The sequence below is a fragment of the Schistocerca cancellata genome, chromosome 4 (genome assembly GCF_023864275.1).
Source record: "Schistocerca cancellata isolate TAMUIC-IGC-003103 chromosome 4, iqSchCanc2.1, whole genome shotgun sequence".
In the NCBI taxonomy this organism is placed as follows: domain Eukaryota; kingdom Metazoa; phylum Arthropoda; class Insecta; order Orthoptera; family Acrididae; genus Schistocerca; species Schistocerca cancellata.
In genome coordinates this window covers 680,733,550-680,753,459 of record NC_064629.1, presented here as the reverse complement: position 1 = coordinate 680,753,459, position 19,910 = coordinate 680,733,550, and the positions used below count along the sequence as shown (strand labels likewise).

The following is a 19,910-nucleotide window of genomic DNA, read 5'->3' as shown; positions in this document are numbered from 1 at the left end:
ATTTTGCATTTCAGAATATGAGTTAGGAATGGAGTGTAGTACCACACTGTACAAATACATGTATAGAAACATCCAAAAAATTCATCATTTTTTCTGTTTTCCGTCGTTCCTTAGTTGCTTCAAAGTTCATGGAGGTACGTTCCATCTATGCAACTAATTGAAGGCAGCTTGTTTACTGCCATATGCATTTCGCTTCTTTAATTTGTGAAGATGCTTCACAAACAAAAGAAGTGAAATGCACATGGCAATAAACAAACTGCCTTCAATTAGTTGCATAGACAGAACACATCTCCATGAACCCGAAAAATTGTTAAAGAGAGTGTCAAAGAATAAGAACATGCACAGAATGTGGTTGTTACTCGCTCCTAGAGATCCAAATGATGAAGTAGCCTACTTCCCTATATGGTACATCAACGATTTGGTAAAAAAAACAACAACACTTTTAGAGAGTGTGCAGTTGTGGCAGGAATCTTTCATCTCTTTCCACTGTTGTTAAGGATTCAATCGCAGATAGATACTTGTGACAAGCTAAAGTATAAAGACGATTGCTACTAGTTTCATTCGCAGTAAATTAAGTTGTGCTCTTAGATTCCTGTCTGACCACACACTCAGAAATAGCTATGTATTCAAAAAAATTGTGAATTCTTTGTGACAAGAAAAAGTATAAATGTCACTGTCAGTTGTTTCATGCACAGCAATTTCATATTTAATTTCTTAAACAAACAGAAGTCACGAAATTGAAGATTCTCATTACTGATAAAGTGCGCTCGTACATGTAAATAACAATGAATATATTAGAAAAATGTTTAACTTTGACAATTTACAAAGTCTCAGAATGTGTTACAAACACAAAGAGGAAAAAAATTATTTCGGTATGCAGCAGTATGCGAACATACGACCTTTGGCATAGCAGTTCATTGGCTTATTCACTATACTACTACAACTCGCATACCATCAGCACTTTTTTCCCACATAATTCCAGTTGAGAGAGATCCAGGCTGACTTCGTTGCTGAATGATGCGGGCGAAAGCCATAAATGCATCAAATTTTGGAAGGTTTCCTCTATCAGGCTTCACAAAATTCCTTTGCATTGTTATTTAAAAGTTATAACTGCATTTTGATAATTAATAAGTAAACCATTTGTGGAAAAAAGCATGCAAAGTCACTAGTAATTTCAGCTAACATTCATGTGATATTTAATGATTTTTGTAAACTTTTAATTACGTAAAAATAACAGGTATTTTGTGAGAATATTGACCAAAATAGTTTTTTTATGTTATAATCATTCACAGTAACAACAATACAAACCATACTTCTAACCAAGGAAAGTAGTCTGTTATGAACTCACTTTCCACCTGGATGCGCCCTGGTGATTCTTCAGTAACACAATCACTAAATCCAAAGCTAATACTCCTCAATCTGTTTAAAATAACAAATTATAGGTGTAAATAAATCACACCAAACCGAACAAGAGGGCCATACTGAAATCCAAAACCTCTCGGTACAGTTTTCGAAAAACTGGCAGGAGGACTGATTGGTAACAGGTTTTACAGAATAGTAACTTCGGATAAAGAACTGAAAATGATGTCACTACCGAGGCCAACCTGCTGCACCGATTGTTATGAACGATACAGAACAGGGCCGCTGGTCTTCTAAAACCTACATTTTTTAAAAACTGTTATGAACCACTCAGTGACCTTAAGTCTTAAGTTTAAGTCAGTCTCAAGCACAGAAAATAAGTATTGACTGCAGATGCAGGTATTTCACATTACTGGACAGCGTCCTAGCAGACATGGTTTGCCATTGTCGTTGTCTAACCAATCAAGAAACATCAAGTATGTGTATCTCTGTCATGTGGATGACTATGATGGATGCCTGTAGAGTGTAATGTTATGTTTGTGTTGTCATGGATGAGGGGAAGGGAGAGAAAACTTTTTGTTGACACACAGCTTACTCCTCTCAAATAATTTAAACACCCCATCCAACGGACAGTTCACCATCAGCAGTGTCATATACGCTCACTCCATAAAACACTGAGGAGACATTTGGAATATAGCCCTCGATATTAGTGCAAAATCTGATGACCAGAAACTATGTGCCACCACCTCTCCTCACTTATCTGAGCAAACACTGATGATGAAAATGTACACTAGTGTGCAAAACTTAAGGAAAAAAGTAATTATGACATGATGTGTCACTGCCAAATAACATAGCTCAAAGGAACTTGAAACCTACATAGAAAGAACTACTACACTACAGCACAGAAGGTGGCTGACAGAAATTCTCAATGACATGGAGAGAAATGATAGTTTTATTCAAAGAAAATAATTACACTGAAGTCACTGCAATTTATGATAATCCCTTGGGTGTTACAAAAGGTGGAACTCATTCTTAATAGGGTGTGTGATCACCACAAGTGGCAATGCATTCTCTGCAACATGATACACCAAGACTGGCAAAGATTCTTGTGGTAGGGCATTCCATTCCTCCACCACCACTGTTGACTGCTGGATGATTATTGGGGAATGTGCATATGCTGCAACACCTCTCCCAACACATCCCACATATGATCAGTGGAATTCATGTCTATTCACCAAATATCCTCTTGTTCCAAGAGTGCAATTTAATTTGGTCACATACTGTCACCCATAAAACTGAAGTTAGGTTTGAGTGTATCCCTTCACAGATGCACATGTAAAAGCATTGTCACAATAATGTTGACCAGTTAGTGTTCCATGTTCAAAGCCTTGGACACAAGTATGCCCATGCAACACTATGCCTCCCCACACCATAACATCTGGATCACCAAAACTATTATATTCAACAATGTTCCTGGGTGTATTACATGTTCCCACCTCTTGCATATTTGGGTATGTCTATCATTGTCAAATCTGATTGTTTTGGTGGTCCAGGTGTTTGGATGTGGGAAGGCATAATGTTGCATGGGTGTAGTGTCCTCCAAATCTTTGAACACAGTACACTGACTGGTCATTGTTATTGTGACACTGTATTCCTTACCCACATGTATCTTTTCAGGGGTGTGTTTGACCATGAATTCATTTTTACAGAGACAATATGTGACTGCACTGAACGGTGCTGGTGGAGGAGCTCTTGAAATGGGAGGATATTCAAGGAATGGCTTGTTCTGCCCATACCTCCAACTTAAATCCCATCGAGCATGTGTGGGATGTGAAGGGGAGATGTATTGCAGCATGTCCACATGAATCAAGAACCATCCAAAAGTTGTCAGCCGTGCTGGCGAAGGAATGGAACGCCCTACCCCAAGAACTCGTTACAACATTTTGCCAGCATGGAAACACTTTGCAGAGTATACCCTGCCATCCTTGGTGATGCATGTTCTGCCTTTTGTAACGTCCAGATGACTATCATGAGCCATGGTAACATCAACGTAACAAGTGTAAAAAAGTGTCATTTCTGTTCATCTCAATGTGTATCACTTTCAGTAACCTGATACTGTAGCGGTTCTTTCTATGTCTGGTCCAAGTTCCATGTTACTTGGCAGTGACACATAATGCTAAAGTTTATAATTTTATAATTGCGTAGGCTTCCGCAGCCAGAGTCAGTCAACATAAAAGTTTTCTGGGTATGGTACTGTGCCATACTGTATAAAACTACTTCCATGTTTCGGACATGGTTGCAGCAGCCTTCTTCTGGGTCTCCTGGTCCCAGAAGAAGGCCGCTGCAACTGTGGCCGAACCGCTGATTTTCTCCAGCAGCAGTTTTATACAAAATGACACGATATCATACCCAATAACTTTTATGTCGAATGCTTAAGTTGTTTTTGTCCTTTGCACACATCATTTTCTCACTATGTTTTCTTCTTCTTTTTCTTTTCATGAAAAACTTACTCCAAAAGTTATGCAATGCATAATACTAACACCTTATCCTCTGTCTGAGCTCAACAACTTACTCGTTATAGAGGGATGCTGAGTCAGTTTTTCGGACCACAAAATGGTAAGCTACAGTACACAAAAAAACACACAGTGTTTGCTATGTCCCTGACATCAGCTGATAGTCTGTGTAGCATTTCTTTACAAAACAAAGTGTGTACAGTGTGCATGGTGTGTGCAGTGACAGAGTGAGAAATGGACCAGTAGCCTTTTGCATTACTAAACACTATTGTACACCAGGGATAAACTAAATGATGCATTACTGTTTTAAACAGACTGGCCTTATATTCAGGAAGGTGGAAGCTCAAATCTTCATCTGGCCACACTGATCTAGACTTTCTGTGGTTTTCTTAAATCAGTTCAGGCAACTGCCCAGATGTTTCCTACTATAAGGCCCTGGCTGATTACCTGACCTGCCCTTGTCAAATTAGTCTTGGAATTCTTCTTTAACATTAAGTCATATCACACATGCTGAACTTTTTGTATGAAAAATTTTAAAGCTTTTCAAATAAAACAAAAAATTCTACAGCTTTATTCTTCAGGTACAGATATTTATTTCTTAACATAATCACCTCAACGACACCACTACAGAATGTTTAACTTTGTTGATGGAGCCACAACCTCTTATCTACTTGCACCACTTCATCAATCTCAAAGTGAAGTCCTCGAAGGTGTTCTGTAAGTTTTGGAAACAGATGGAAACTGAATGGGATCAAGTCGGAACTGTATGGAGGATGACTGACGACAGTGAACCCAAGGCGTTGGATTGTTGCAAATATCATAGTACTCATGTGGTTTGGTACTGTCAGGCTGAGCTAGAGGGAGCTCCACGTATGGTCGGGCTTTTCGAATCCTAAACTCGATTGCAGCATGCTGTTTCTCACACACCAACACAGTTACATTATAAACCACCATGTTACATGCTACAATCTAGAGCCTCTAGTGGCAGAGGGCTGCAAATATACAGACACGAAGAATAAAGAAGTAACATGTTAACTTTTGTTTTATTTAAAAATCTTTTAAGAGTTTTCACATAAATTTTGAGGCATTAATTTTCAGCCCACTCTCGTAAATGCATGATCCTCCATCCTTTCAAGTTTTCCTATAGTAGGAGTCCATCACTTCATACAATTACATTATTACACGCTGGATTTCTGTGTCTCTACACCAGAGTTCAGTGACACAAACTACTGTGCAGTTTAAAGATTGGAGCTCAACTTCAAATTGCTATATTTTATTTTTCTGATGAAAGATTGTTAAGTCTTTGAAATGTCTCATGCTACTTTTCCCAAAAGTTTTTTTTTTAATTTATTACATGTAGTACATGTGTCATTTGGTGTGTTTGGATCTATCTTGTGAGTAATTATTTCAGAATTCTTTTGACTGCTGGAGATACACTTTAGGCAGGGAAACCTGTTGTCTGGATTTATGCTAAAAAAGATCTACTTCTCCTACTCACGACAGGTATTTGACCGTGTGTGAGCCAAGATCCACCCCACATGCTTTCATGAATCAGCTACACTAATCTTCCCTTCCCAGTACTATGTAGGTGTAGACCATACCTTGTGAAACACCGCCCACTGACAGTCCCAACCAGTACCAGAGAAACATGCACTAAGTTGGCTGCAAACAGTACCATTTCTAACCACACATTAATCCACCTCACCGCTCAATTAAAACACGGCCAATCATGATACCAGAATAGCTCGAGAAAGCATTCATGGGTGGAATGAGTCAGGGAAGCTATATTATCCAGGTCACCACCTATGTCATATGTCCCATCCCCATTCAAACTGTTTCTTGCTCCTCTTTTGAAAGATCCTTACACAAAGATCCTAAGTCCTTCTTTCTAACATTCATGTGGTAAATGTGGAAATGTGAACTTTTATGACGTTATTACCAAATGTGTCCAAATAGCATCAATGTGATGGTGTTCTTTTCTTGGCTGCCAAGAGACAAACAATGGTAGACATCCATCACAAAATGAAGAATGTGTATGGAGCAGCACTTCTGTCTCTGTCTTCTTGTGCACCAAGTTCCATGCTGGTCAATATTTGACATGACACACTGGCCCATCTGGTATGAACTTTCATTTATGTTTATGAATCTGAAATTATTTCATTGGGCTCACCATACAGCTAGCATCATAGCCAGAAACTTTTACTGAATACTGAGCTTCAACTGCATTCAGTTTAGCATTCAAAGCATAGGAGCTGCAGTCTTGTGTCAAATGTATGAAAATGGAGATTATTGCAATGGTAAATTAATACTTATTTCAACTTATTAGTATTTATCTCTCATTATAAGATGATTCCATCAACCCTTATGATGATTTTGTCCGATTGGGATACCAATTCTGGACAGTATACCATCGAACAGAAACTTTTTCATCGTCTCTTTTACTAATTAAATAAGAAACTGCTTGAGTTTTAAACTGTAAGTTGTTGCATTGGAAGACTACTTACAGGTTTTGAAACTAAAAATGTGACACTGGACTTAAAAAAGGGAGGGGCAAGTGATATAGTCTCATCATCCCCATTTCAGCAACATAAAAATGTTTCCAAGTTGCTGTTTCCATCATTAATCACTGATCAAACACACCATCAAGTAATTACATTCCAGCAAATAATATGTTGAAGCTTTTTCATCAAATGCAATATTTACATGAATTTTCCATTCAGAAGTACAATGTTTGCAAAAATTTCCATAAAAGTGAACAAAAGTGATTAATTTATTCAAAAAGTAAAATCTCATTACAAAAATATGTGACTTACTTGAGAAATAGGTGGTTCATGAAGATCCAACTGCAATTTTTCCACGAGTTCGGGGAAGTCGCCAGCATAAAATGCTACTACATCTTTAGTAATACGGTTGTGTTCACTTGGTTGGTTCCCATGGATAGCTTTCAAAACACCTGCAGAAAAGTTTTATTTCTTTTACACTTGAATTATGAAACGCCACAACATGAATTCCCATTTTATTTCAGAAGGCAATATGTGTGTGTGTGTAAGTGGTTGCTTTTCTCACTTTCATTTGTTGTTTCCATTCTAGAATAATACAGGCTGTGATAATATATATTTTAGACGTGCAATTATTTTCTAATGTCATTATATTTTGGTGATTCTTCTAAAGATTTGAATTGATTTAATTGTAATTCCATTAAGGACACTGATTCCGACCTTTTTCGTTTATTTATTCTTCAGGAAAAACTGCTGTGAACTCGATATTTCTGCTATAATTATAAGAGAATGTTGCAAATCCTTCAGAGGGGGGATGCTCTACAACTTAAGTAATAGTTCCCGTACAACGCAAGTATTTTGGTTGTTCTGGAATGAACAGACTTCATAGCTTCGACAACATTAGCACACAGACACAAATCATACATTGCAATTGTGCAGTGAACTTTTTTCTGGTTGCAATGTATTTAAAGTCCACCATTGCTTTCCCCAGTTGTGAAACTGCTGTTGATACTTAAAAAGAAATTTATGTGGATAAGAATGAGATTATGCTGAAGAGCAGATGATATGCTGGTATAAACTAAAGACCGATGGCAATAAAAGAATGACTAATATCGAATTTGATGTAACTTATATAAAAGAAAAAAAAAAAAAAAAACTATGGGCAAGAGTTATTCCTGCACGAGTTAGGTGAGACTTCACTTTTTATTAGGTTTGCAATTGTGGGGATTCCAAAATCTGTTTTAACAGTAAATAATAATAATAATAATAATAATAATAATAATAATAATAACAGAGTTATATGTGGTGGATTCATATTTTTAATTAAATATTTATTAACTTCATACTGAATTTAAGAAGACAGATGAAACATTATTTAAAGAAAGGCAGTGAAATACTGGAACACTGTAATGGGAAATATGGGACAACATGCATCTTCTGTGTATTGAGAATGTGTGTACAAATTTCTTAAGGTCAAGTCATTTATAATTTCACGGATAAAAGCATATGAAATCTAACATTTGGATAACAACATTTGTCATTTGTTATAAGAAGACTTTTGCTCAAATTTTAATCTACATAAATATTCCAAAAGCCATCATACAATGGTGCAGAGGATATTTTGCTAGTCACTCCATTTCCTGTTCTACTTGCTAATGGAGTGAGGGAAAAACAATTACCTAATAGGCCTCTGTATAACCCTTTAACTCTCTTGCTTTATCCTTATGGTTCTTACATGCACACAAAATACCGTGGAATCATTCTGTTGTCCATTGCTAGTACTGTTTATCTAAACTACCTAGCCACAGTGCTTCCTTTGAATCCTTCAACGTCACCCAGTGATGACACTTTCCTGTCTCAGTCTACATTAAAACTTCCACACACCTGCTTGCTCTGTTTGATTAAGTAATGGGGTTCGGTGCATGCCACAAATACAATACAGTACAATTTAAACATAAAACATGTTGTGCTGATATCCCAACACAGACTAATTGCTTGACAGCACAATGGCAGCCTTGCTAGTATAATATTTCCACAGTTTATTATAAGTTTACATGTCATGGATGACAACTAACAATGCAATTTCATTGTAAATTTTGTTTTTAAAAATGACACTGTACATTTTCAAAACACAATGTTATTTTATAGTTGTAATTTGAAATGTTACATAAATTGTCTTGAAAATAATTTCAATGAGATTGGAGAGATTGGCAAAGCATCCATTAAAGCTCTAAGGTTGAGCCTGCCCGAAAAATTCCAAAATAATTCGTCCAAACTGAATTTAATCCGATATGATCACGTACCCTCCTAAATGTTTTCAAATATTTGATGTATGAACTTAGTATACTCATCCACCAATATAATGCATCACTCCTCTAACTTTGCAACCAAAAACAGCTCACAATTCTGTGCTTGTTGCGAGCATGCACAGTAAGCCTGTTTCGTTCATGAGGCAGCCTAAGTTTTCTACAGCATGGATAATGTTTTTAAAAGCTGATGTTTGATTTGTTTCTACTTGTCACCAGCAGGAGGATACACACCGAAGTACAATGACAAGTCATTCAGCAATTCCGTACCAGATAGCACTACTTAGCATTGTCTAGCACGCTAGCAGCAAGCCAGACAGAATTAGTGATTAACTGATTAATGAAGCATATTTCGGTGTGCCCTGTCATGTGTGAGGCATCACCGTCAGTTTGTCTTGACATTGTGTTGACAAAAGGAAAACTGTAAGTTATCTAATAGTTAAACCACTATCTTGCAATGCATGGTATTGCTGACTACCTCAAACTGCGATGAATGCATTTATTTCATCCCAAGATCACATGAATTTTTAATTTGTAAACCCTGCATTCTTTTTATATCTTTCTTTGGAAGTTAAACTCTTGGTGAAAGAATGAAAGTCGATGCCAAGTCCGTCTATTAAAAAAACCTATGACAAATTTGTAAGACTTTTCGAAACACAATGGTACAATTAGAAACCGTGGTTGAGTGGCACTGTTATAACGAACAAACTTTTTTGTTTTTACTGTGCACTATTTGTAAAGGGTACAGACAGTTTTAAATGGCGTAAGTGGGGAGTAGGTGAAGAGAGTCTTCAAAATTCCCTTTTGAAAGCTAAAAACCACAAATGCTGCAGTTCCATATTACAGCAGCTTTTAAATACAATCAGCTATGTACAGTAAGAATTGACTATGCTCCTTCAGAAGCAACTGGTCTGGAAGCTTTGAAACATTACGAGAAGTGTAATGAAGAGGCTTATTTTGACTAAATGCTTTTTAGCATTGCAAGAGTTAGTTCTTCGAGATCATGATCAATATGAGGTCAGTAAATAAAGGAAATTATTTAGAACTTTTGGATTTCTTAGCAGATCATTTAGCATCCGATGGAGTATCTACATGGATACTCTGCTAATCACATTTAAGTGCCTGGCAGAGGGTTCATCGAACCACCTTCACCATTCTCTATAATTCTAATCTCGTATATAGTGCGCGGAAGGAACAAACATCTTTCCGTACGAGATCTGATTTCCCCTGTTTTACTGTGGTGATTGTTTCTCCCTACGTAGGTCGGTGTCAACAAAATATTTTCAAATTCGGAGGAGAAAGTTTGTGATTGGAATTTCATGAGAAGATTCCGTCGCAACGAAAAATGCCTTTCTTTTAACGATGTCCAGCCCAAATCCTGTATCATTTCAGTGACACTCTCTCCCATATTTCGCTACAATATAAAACATGCTGCCCTTCTTTTAACTTTTTTGATGTACTCCATCAGTCCCATCTGGCAAGGATCCTACATCGTGCAGCAGTATTCTAAAAAGAGGACAGACAAGCATAGTGTAGGCAGTCTCCTTAGTAGGTCTGTTACATTTTCTAAGTGTCCTGCCAATAAAATGCAGTCTTTGAGTAGCCTTCCCCACAACATTTTCTAAGTGTGCCTTCATATTTAAGTAGTTTGTAATTGTAATTCCTAGGTATTTAGTTGAATTTATGGCCTTTAGATTTGACTGATTTATCATGTAACCGAAGTTTAACGAATTCCTTTTAGCACTCATGTGGATGACCTCAACTGTCAATTTTTGCACCATTCAGATATCTTTTCTAAATTGTTTTGCAATTTGTTTTGCTCTTATGGTGACTTTATTAGTTGATAAATAACAGCGTCATCTGCAAACAACCTAAGATTGTCTCCCAAATCGTTTATATAGATAAGGAACAGCCAAGGGCCTATAACACTACCTCGGGGAACACCAGAAATCACTTCTGTTTTGTTCGATGACGTTCCATCAATTACTCTGAACTGTGACACCTCTAACAGGAAATCACAAATCCAGTAGCATTACCGAGACGATATTCCATAAGCACGCAATTTCACTACAAGCAGCTTGTGTGGTATGGTGTCAAAAGCCTTCCGGAAATCCAGAAATACGAAATAGATCTGAAATCTCTTGTCAATAGAACTCAACACTTCGTCAGAGTAAGGAGCTAGTTGTGTTTCACAAGAACTATGTTTTCTAAACCCATGTTGTCTGTGAGTCAACAGACTGTTTTCTTGAAGGTAATTCATAATATTTGAACACAACATATGTCACAAAATCCTTCTGCATATTAATGATATGGGCCTGAAATGAAGTGGATTACTCCTATTACCTTTCTTGAATATTGGTGTGACCTGTGCTACTTCCCAATCTTTGGATACTGATCTTTCGTTGAACAAATAGTTGTATATGATTGTTAAGTATGGAGCTAATACATTAGCATACTCTGAAAGTAACCTAATTCGTATGCAGTCTGGACCAAAAGACTTGCTTTTATTTTAAGTGATTTAAGTTGCTTCACTACTCCAAGTACATTTTCTTCTACATTACTCATGTTGGCAGCTGTGCTTGATTCGAATCCTGGAATGTTTACTTCGTCTTCTTTTGTGAAGGCATTTCGGAAGGCTGTGTTTTGTAACTCTGCTTTGGCAGCACTGTCTTCGATAGTATCTCCATTGCTATAGTGCGAAGAAGGCAATGATTGGTTCTTGCTGCTAACATACTTCACATACAACCAGAATCTCTTTGGATTTTCTGCTTTCTGCCAGGCTTTGAGACAAAGTTTCATTGTGGAAACTGTTGTAAACATCTCGCACTGAAGTTCGTGCTTAATTTTGAGCTTCTGTAAAAGATCGCCAATCTTGGGGATTTTGTGTCTGTTTAAATTTGGCATGTTTGTTTTGTTGTTTCTGCAATAGTGTTCTGACCCATTTTGTGCACCAAGGAGGATAGGCTCCATCGTCTGTTAATTTATTTGGTATAAATCTCTCAAATGCTGCCAATAGTATTTCTTTGAGTTCAAGCCACAGCTGGTCTACACTTAGTCTCTCAGGAGGGCGTCAAGTGAATTTTTGTCTGCTTTTTTGAATAGGTATATTTTTCGTTTATTTTTGGAGGATTTGGGGGTTACAATATTCAATCTCGCTACGACAACCCTGTGTTCACTAATCCCTGTATCCATTTTGATGCTCGTTATTAATTCAGGATTATTTGTTGCTAAAAGGTCAAGTGTGTTTTCACAACCATTTACTATTTGCGTAGGCTCATGAACTAACGGCTCAAAAATTTTTTCAGAGAATACGTTTAGCACAGTTTCGGATGATGTCTTATGGATACGTCCGGAATTTCGCCAACATATTGAGGGTAAATTAAAGTCACCACCAACTATAATCATAGTAGTCGGGTATGTATTTGAAATAAAACTCAAGTTTTCTTTGAACCTTTCAGCAACTATACATCTGAATTGGGAAGTCAGTAAAAGGATCCAATTATTATTTAATTCTGATTGCCTACAATGACCTCTGCTCATACTAACTCACAGGAACTAACTACTTCTAACAGCAACAAACACGCCACTGCCAACCGTGTTTAGCCTATCCTTTCGGAACAACATTATGTTCTTCGTAAAAATTTTGGCTGAGCTGATCTCTGGCTTTAGCCAGCTTTCAGTGCCTACAACAATTTTAGCATCAGTGCTTTCTATTAGCACTTGGAGCTCTGGTACTTTCCCAACCCAGTCCATGCCACACAGCCCCTGCTACCAGTGTAGCTACCTCATGTGTATAGTGGACACCTGACCTACTCAGCGGAACACGAAATCCAACCACCCTTTGGCACACGTTGAGGAATCTGCAGCCTGCACGGTCACAGAACCATTTGAGCCTCTGATTCAGACCATCCACTCGGCTCTGTACCAGAGGTCTGCAATCGGTCCTGTTGACTATGCTGCAAATGGTCAGCTCTACTTTCATCTTGCAAGCAAGACTGACAGCCTCTAACATTTCTGTTAGCCACTCAAAACCAGAGAGAATCTCTTCTGATCTAAAGTGACACACATCATTGATACCGACATAAGCAACTACCTTCAGTTGGCTGCACCTTGTGCTCTTCATGGCATCCGAGAGGAACCATTCCACATCTGCAATGACTCCATCCAGTATGCACACGGAGTGCACATTGGTTTTCTTTCCCTTCTTGGCAGCCATGTCCCTAAGGCACCCCGTAACGCACCTAACATAGGAGCTTCCAACTATCAATAATCCCACCCTCTGTGATTGTACAGATCTTGCAGGCTGGGAGGTTTCATCTGAAACAGGACAGGTGACAGCATCTGGCTCAGCGACAGTGTCAGCCACAGACAGCACCTGGAACCTGTTTGTCAGACTTATGTGTTGCTACCTGGGGAGTCTTTCTCTGCCTGCTACGTTCTGGGGTGACCTCCCACTCGACCACAGGTGAGGGGTCAACCTCAATGCGAGCAGTAACTGGGCTGGCCACCGGTGAGGACTGATAGGAGGACTCAGACATGCTGGATGTCCGTTGGATTGCCAAGGCCAGCCCACAACAGTGATGCCCATCCACTGCAGCCTCAAGCAGTGTGTAACCGAAGCCATCACAGCCTGAAGCTGAGAGTGAATTGTCACCAACTCGCCTCGCATCCGCACACAACAATTGCAGTCCCTGTCCATACTAAAGATCATGGAAAACTAAAGTGTGCAGATAAATGGACTATCAGCACATGCTGCATAACTCTACAGTAGATCCTGATGAAAACGCAGCAACCATGTCTAATAAATTATATTAATCTGCAGAGATTCAAAATACTAACTACCGAAGCTTTCAGGTGTAACTAAATAATGTGCCCCTGGTTAGGAACTTGTAATATGTCACAAAATCAGTTTACTTTCCGACGCAAACAAAAACGCAAGAACTGTGGCTATTAGATATTAAACAAACACACAGAAACTCAAGAAACTAAACTATTAAAGCACACAGATGATATTATAAAATTTACTCCTGGTTAGGAACTCGTGAAAGTCACAAAATCGGTTACTGCCCTGTTGCTGCTTGTGTCTCAGCTGGCTATTGCTGCCTGACTGACAACTTCCCAGACGGGTGCCTCACATTCTCTCATGACAATAATGCACCCTCTTTCAAACTCATTGATCTGACGGTAAGGTTTGCACATACATCTGTGGGGCATCCTGCATGCCTGCTCTAGTCACACAGATCAATTACCTTCAGTTTATAGTGACAGCAAGAACTGCAGGCACATTTTACTGGTAGGTGGTGCTGCACCCCAATATTAATGTTCACCTTGAACCTGCAGGCCGACATGGTTCAAGTGGTAATCATTTCTCTAGAACATGCTAATGTACCTGTCCTGTGAATATAAACTGCCTATCTTTAGTCGTTCTAGGTATTCCGATTTTTCTGAGCATGAGTGTACTGAAAATATACGCTTCCTTACAGCAAAAAACTGAAAGAAGAATTTGCGTTTATTTACAGCAATGAGGATAAATGTCTAGAGCCTCAGAACTTCCTTAAATCCATTATATACAATGGATTAAAAAATACATTCTCTGAAAGTGTGAAATTACTGTCATTGGTTCTTGCAATTCCAGCAACCACCACATCTTGCCAAGTACATTAAAATGTGTTAAAACCTACCTTCGCAACATAATGACAATGACAGATTGCCAAACTTGGCAATTCTGGCTATAGAGGAAAGGGAACTGTGAAATCTTCAACCAAATGGTAGTAGTTCATATTTTGTGTTATCGAAGATTATGCCCAGAAAAAGGACAGGAGGACAGAACTAATTTATAAAAAGATGCAACAGTGAGTTAGTATGTGTTATATTTTTATTAATGTGTATGATATTTTAATGCATTTATTTCTAACAATTTCTGTAGTACTTTCAACCGTAGTAGAAATATGTAAACAAGCTACTTCTGCAGTGCTTCTAGTTTGCAAGTTTTGTTTTAATAGTTTTTTTTTCCTTTTTCGAAATTCGTAATTCTCGGCCTACCCTACAAAAAATGCTATGTTTCGCCACTGCATACTACCTATGCCACCTCTGTGGTGCCAAGCGATTAGTTTATGTTGGGACACCAGCACAACATGTTGTATGTTTAATTGTGTGTTATTTTACTTGCAACATGCTGATGTTTCCTACCATGTTTTATTTGATGCAACATCACTATATGACTTTCAGTATTGTAACAAGCATGTACAACTACAGTCCGATCCACAAACAATGGCGGTTTGCACAGGTCGAGACAAGGACTGGGACTGCACTGCTGCCGGTTCCAAGTGATAGTTATGGTACTCGCATACATGTGCTTTGTGCCTGATGAAAGTGTGTGTTCTGGAAATTATGTTTCTCGCTTGCTTGTGCAAAATTTGTCGCTTACCACCAGCACCAGCCATGACAACTCGCAATGAATGGAATAAAAATTCACTAAATAACTTGCAATGTTCACGTGCAATGCTCACATTGCACATGAAATTCACAGCAGATTGCTCAGAACACTGTGGAACACTCATTGGCTGCCTGAGAACGCATGGCGTAGGTGTGCAGAACAAGCCTAAACTCGGCTGCCACAGTTTACTTTCAGTTGGTATGTTTGTTTTTGTAACTTTCAGATCTGATGATGACACCATAGTTCTGTCGAAACCGGTCACAGTAATAAAAAGTATTGTTAGTGACTTTGGCCAACTTGAATATTCAAGAATAATATATGAATAATTGTATTGGGCATGTCACAGTTTACTTCATCAATACAACCTGACAAAGAGGAGATAAATGTGACCTAGGAGATATATAGAGGCCAATCAGTATGATGAAAACTCCAGGGGGATAACCTGGCCATCGGGAGGTGGGAAGGTAACCAAAGAATGAACTGAGGTGGTCACTATTGCAGAGGTCTTCATGTGACAACCAGTGTAATGAAGGAAGAATGCAAGGGGAAGTGAGCGAAAGATCTATGGCAGAGAAACTGCCATAAGCAGCACTGAAATGGGTACAGGAACCATCATTACGACGGCACAGGTCGTGGTCCACAAGATGAAATCTATGAGGAAACCCCTACTATACAAAAAAGGATTGCCCCAGAATGGGTGATGAGCAATAAAATCCCCAAAAAGGAGGGATGGAGAGGATAGTTGCTGAAGGAGGGAAGTGAGGACAGTGGGTGTACATGGCCTGACAGGACGGAGATAGAGATAGCAAACCATGACCGCACAGTCTAAGTGGACAAACCGTTTCCAATCTGGTACAAAGGGGGATCCATATACTAAAAACTTCATATGGAGCAATGTGCAGATACCACTATAAGACCTCAAAGGGCCAAACAAGTTCCAAATGAAAACACAGAACCCACGACAGGTCGGCGAGTGAGCATCAGTACATTGAGACTCCCGTAGAATAACACATGCTGTGGATTAAAAGGAAATAAGGAACAACAACTCTGAAAATGTGACAATAGTATAATTTTATTGAATAAGCATGGGACGGGGATACAAATGGGAGGTGAATGGGCTGAAACTGGTCATGCCACTGGGTCATCATCCATCACAACAAGGACAGCATGACATCTATAAACAAGAAGTCAGACTCAGGATGCAATAGGGGAGTCAGCACCTACGGGGCCACCAGGGGAGTCAGCACCTACGGGGCCACCAGAGGACTTAACTTCTTTCTTCTTCTTCTCTTTTGTAAGTTGAGGAGGACACAGGCTGGAGAGAGAGCAGGCTTCAGCAAGATCTGGAACTGAGAGAAAGCAGGCAACCTTGGGGCGTATGTACTGTGGGTCCTGCGACCAACTCTGGCAGCAGGCCTCCATACTGGGAGACACCGCGGGGAGGTGTCCAATGAAGGGGGCCATCACCGGCAGGTGCCGAAGACGGGGACACTTCTCTGGTTAGGTAGGGGGAGGAAAACCCAGAGGGGAGGGCATGGGAGCTGCAGGGGAGGGGGAAAGGAGAAGGGGGCAAGACTGGGGTAAGAGGACAGAGGAGGGAGAAAGGCAAAATTTCTGATGAGCCTCCCATATTTTTGTTCTTTCTTATAAACTGGGAAATCCGGCAAGTGTGGTGACTGGTGGTCATGATAATCAACACACACGGGTGGCAGAACACAGAGGCTCCCCTCATGGAGTGGGTGTCCACATTCACAACATAGAGATTCCGCTGTACAATGGGAAGACATTTGCCCAAAATGCAAACACTGAAAACACCTCATTGGTGGTGGGATGTATGGCTTCATGTTGCATGGATAACATATAACCTTCTCTGGGAAGGTACCTTCCTCAAATGCCCGAATTAAGGTGCCAATATCAATGCGATTGTCCTAACGGCCTTTCTGAACATGCTGAATAAAATGAACACACTGCCATTTCAGAATGGCCGGAGTTCTTCATCAGTTTGAAAGATAAAGTTCCTTTTAAAAATGACTTCCTGAGCAATATTAAAAGACAGGTGAGGAATAATGGACACCGGGATGTCGTCAACATGGTCACAGGCATGAAGAGCCACAGACTACGGGGCAGAAGTAGTTTTGACCAACAGCAAACCCAACAGTATCTTCCTCAGAGAGTCCTCTTTGACAAACTTGTCAATAATTTTCACAAAAATAATGGCTTTGTGGTGGTAATGCAGACCAGGCAGTGGGGAGAGAGCTTCACCCAAAGCTGGCAAATCTGGTCTGCCTCCCACAGTGTAGTCAGGAAAGTGAAGGCCACAGGATTGTAAGAAGCAGCATTAAAAGATCCATAGCCAACTGAAGAGACGGCCTTAGAGGGATGGCCAGCTTGAAGCTTTAGGCATTTCATATGCAAAGTGTCTGCTCTGACACCACCCACTCTGATCAGGGGCTCTCCCTGTGCGCACCACCCAGCCACACCCAAGGGGCACCTGGCATGGCAGCTGTTGCCTGAACAACAAGCAACCACTCCTAGGCATACATGGGGAGGTACCAGCTCAGGTATGAAGTGTGATCCCTGTGTTGTTAATGAGGGGGATGTCAAACCCCAAACAGGGGGGGGGGGGGGGGGGGGGGGTAAAAAAATGGAAGGAGTACCAGAAACCAGGATAGCTGGGTTGACGTAAGCAGGAGCGGGAGGGGGGGGGGAGGAGGTAATGCAGCCCTGGAAGGAAGAAAGGACCATAATAGCTTTGGGCTCCATGTATGCCATGCACAAACATATGAACGAGCCACGAGCCCACTGTGTGGTCAAAAGCAACCTTGATTTACATTTCTCAATCACAGACCTTAGCAGAATATGCCCTGAAGGTGCATTTGAAGTAGCTGGTAGAGTAATGCACACACAAAAAAATCGTAACTGACTCAGTTTATTGCACTCCAAGTTCTGATGAGCTAGTACTTATAGAAAAAATTTGTAGTTCAATACTGCACTTCTCAAAATATAAACAGCATAAAATTATTATTTCAGGATATATTAACACAGATACAAGGGCAAAGAGAAAAAATGTGATTCATATGGTTATTTCTCTGAAGTCATTCAACTACCACTATCTCAATGAAAAGCCCACTAGACTAAATCCATATCTTGACAATGTAATTAGTAATGTATCCAGAAATTCTCTTGAATGTCAAGTTACAAAATTATAAATATCAGATTGTGCAGGGCTATAGTTTAAAATAGAAAATTCAACCCTCATTACAACAGAAAGACAAGTGACTTATAGAATTCTAGATTAATCTAAAATAAACAATTTGGTAAGTCATTTAAAGGAAAAAGATCAGTCTCATATCGTACAAGCAGTATCATACCAACAAGTGGTATGCTCCACTACTTAAGTTAATCTAACCATTCTGAAAGATAAGTCTCATGAAAGTGATAGGGTCAAGAAAAAGTACACAAATATGAGAAAACTCCACAGATCCCACACCAAAATTGCTAAGTACAATGCAAATACAAATTTTAAATTTCAAAAATAAATGTACATCAGCCTGGAGTGTTATTAAAAGCGGAATTAATAAAGAAAACTTTATCTCCACTGAATTTAACAAGTTTACACTTTTACTGGGGGATTCCGTGACGGATGATGGAAAAGGGTAAATATGCCAGTCCAAGGTTAAGGCCCTGGTCCGGAAATGAATGAGTCAAATGTTATTAAGCCAAAATTGTTCTGATAACTCTGACAGTCGACCTCTTCTATTCCACACTCTTTGCTTTCCATATTTTGGAAGGAGGTAGTATGGACCAAAACAAGAAAAAATTGCTGGTAAACATGGGCTCCAAAATGCATACCTCAAGAGCTATGAAAACTTGTTCAGCAGAAGAGATGTGTCTCACAGTAGCATATATGAATAAGTGCTCATAGCTCTTGAGGGATGCACTTTAGATCATCCCTGGAAGTTTGTAGCATCATCACGAAATCACAATGTATACAGTACAATAAGTTTGCTCTTTCACACTAGTTCATTGGCTGTTTCTTTATTTTAAATAGTGCTTCCTATAATTAGTCCATTGAACTTTTCTTGCCTCTTCACAAGAGCACGATTCCACTGCATCATCACTTACAAACTACACAGCAAAACAAAATTAAAGGATACATTTTTGGAACCCTGTAATTGTCTCCTATTCTGACGCGTAACTTTAAAATTTGGCTCAAAGGTGCCTAAAACCTACCCCTGTAATGGTGCAAGAGAAGGGGCCCCAATGCTCCCAACAGCAAGGTATCGACATGTGTCAAAATGAAGATCTCATCTCAGAAGTTAATGTGAGCTGTAAAGTGGATTAATGATATCACATTGGCACCAGCTTTCACCAAAATTCTTCCAAACACCACCACGGACATGTCACATGACTGGTAGGTAGGTCATTACACCCGCTCTCACCCACATTTCACCCCTTCTTTTGATGCCTTTGCAATGGAGGTCACAAATGCGACACCTAGCATTCAAATCACTGGGTTTTCTTATGGATGGCCAAGGACGACATTTAAGACACACTGCCACTAGGAATCAAAATGAAAAGGCCACAGGGGGTGTCACAAAGGACATCAGTGAACTCATCCCTTCCCTTGGAGCATTGAGTCCAGCACATTTTGCACTCAAAAATGACAGTTCACAGTTTGATGGGCAACCGGATGACATCCTGATGCCACCCCCTGCACATTTCAGCCCTACTCTAAGGACGTCATGGGACTGCAACCCCACTGAACATGATCTGACCACTTTAGTGCAAAGATAAT

At 39.5% G+C, this 19,910-nt stretch overlaps 1 protein-coding gene across 1 annotated transcript in view; it reads right to left on the bottom strand.

The window, feature by feature from the left end:
- The window catches only part of LOC126184379 (uncharacterized), a 149,116-nt gene that overhangs the window by 48,655 nt on the left and 80,551 nt on the right, over window positions 1-19,910 (bottom strand). Inside the window, exon 7 of the mRNA XM_049926763.1 lies at window positions 6,686-6,825. Coding sequence (XP_049782720.1) covers window positions 6,686-6,825 — 140 coding nt within the window. The remainder of the gene's footprint in view (window positions 1-6,685; window positions 6,826-19,910) is intronic.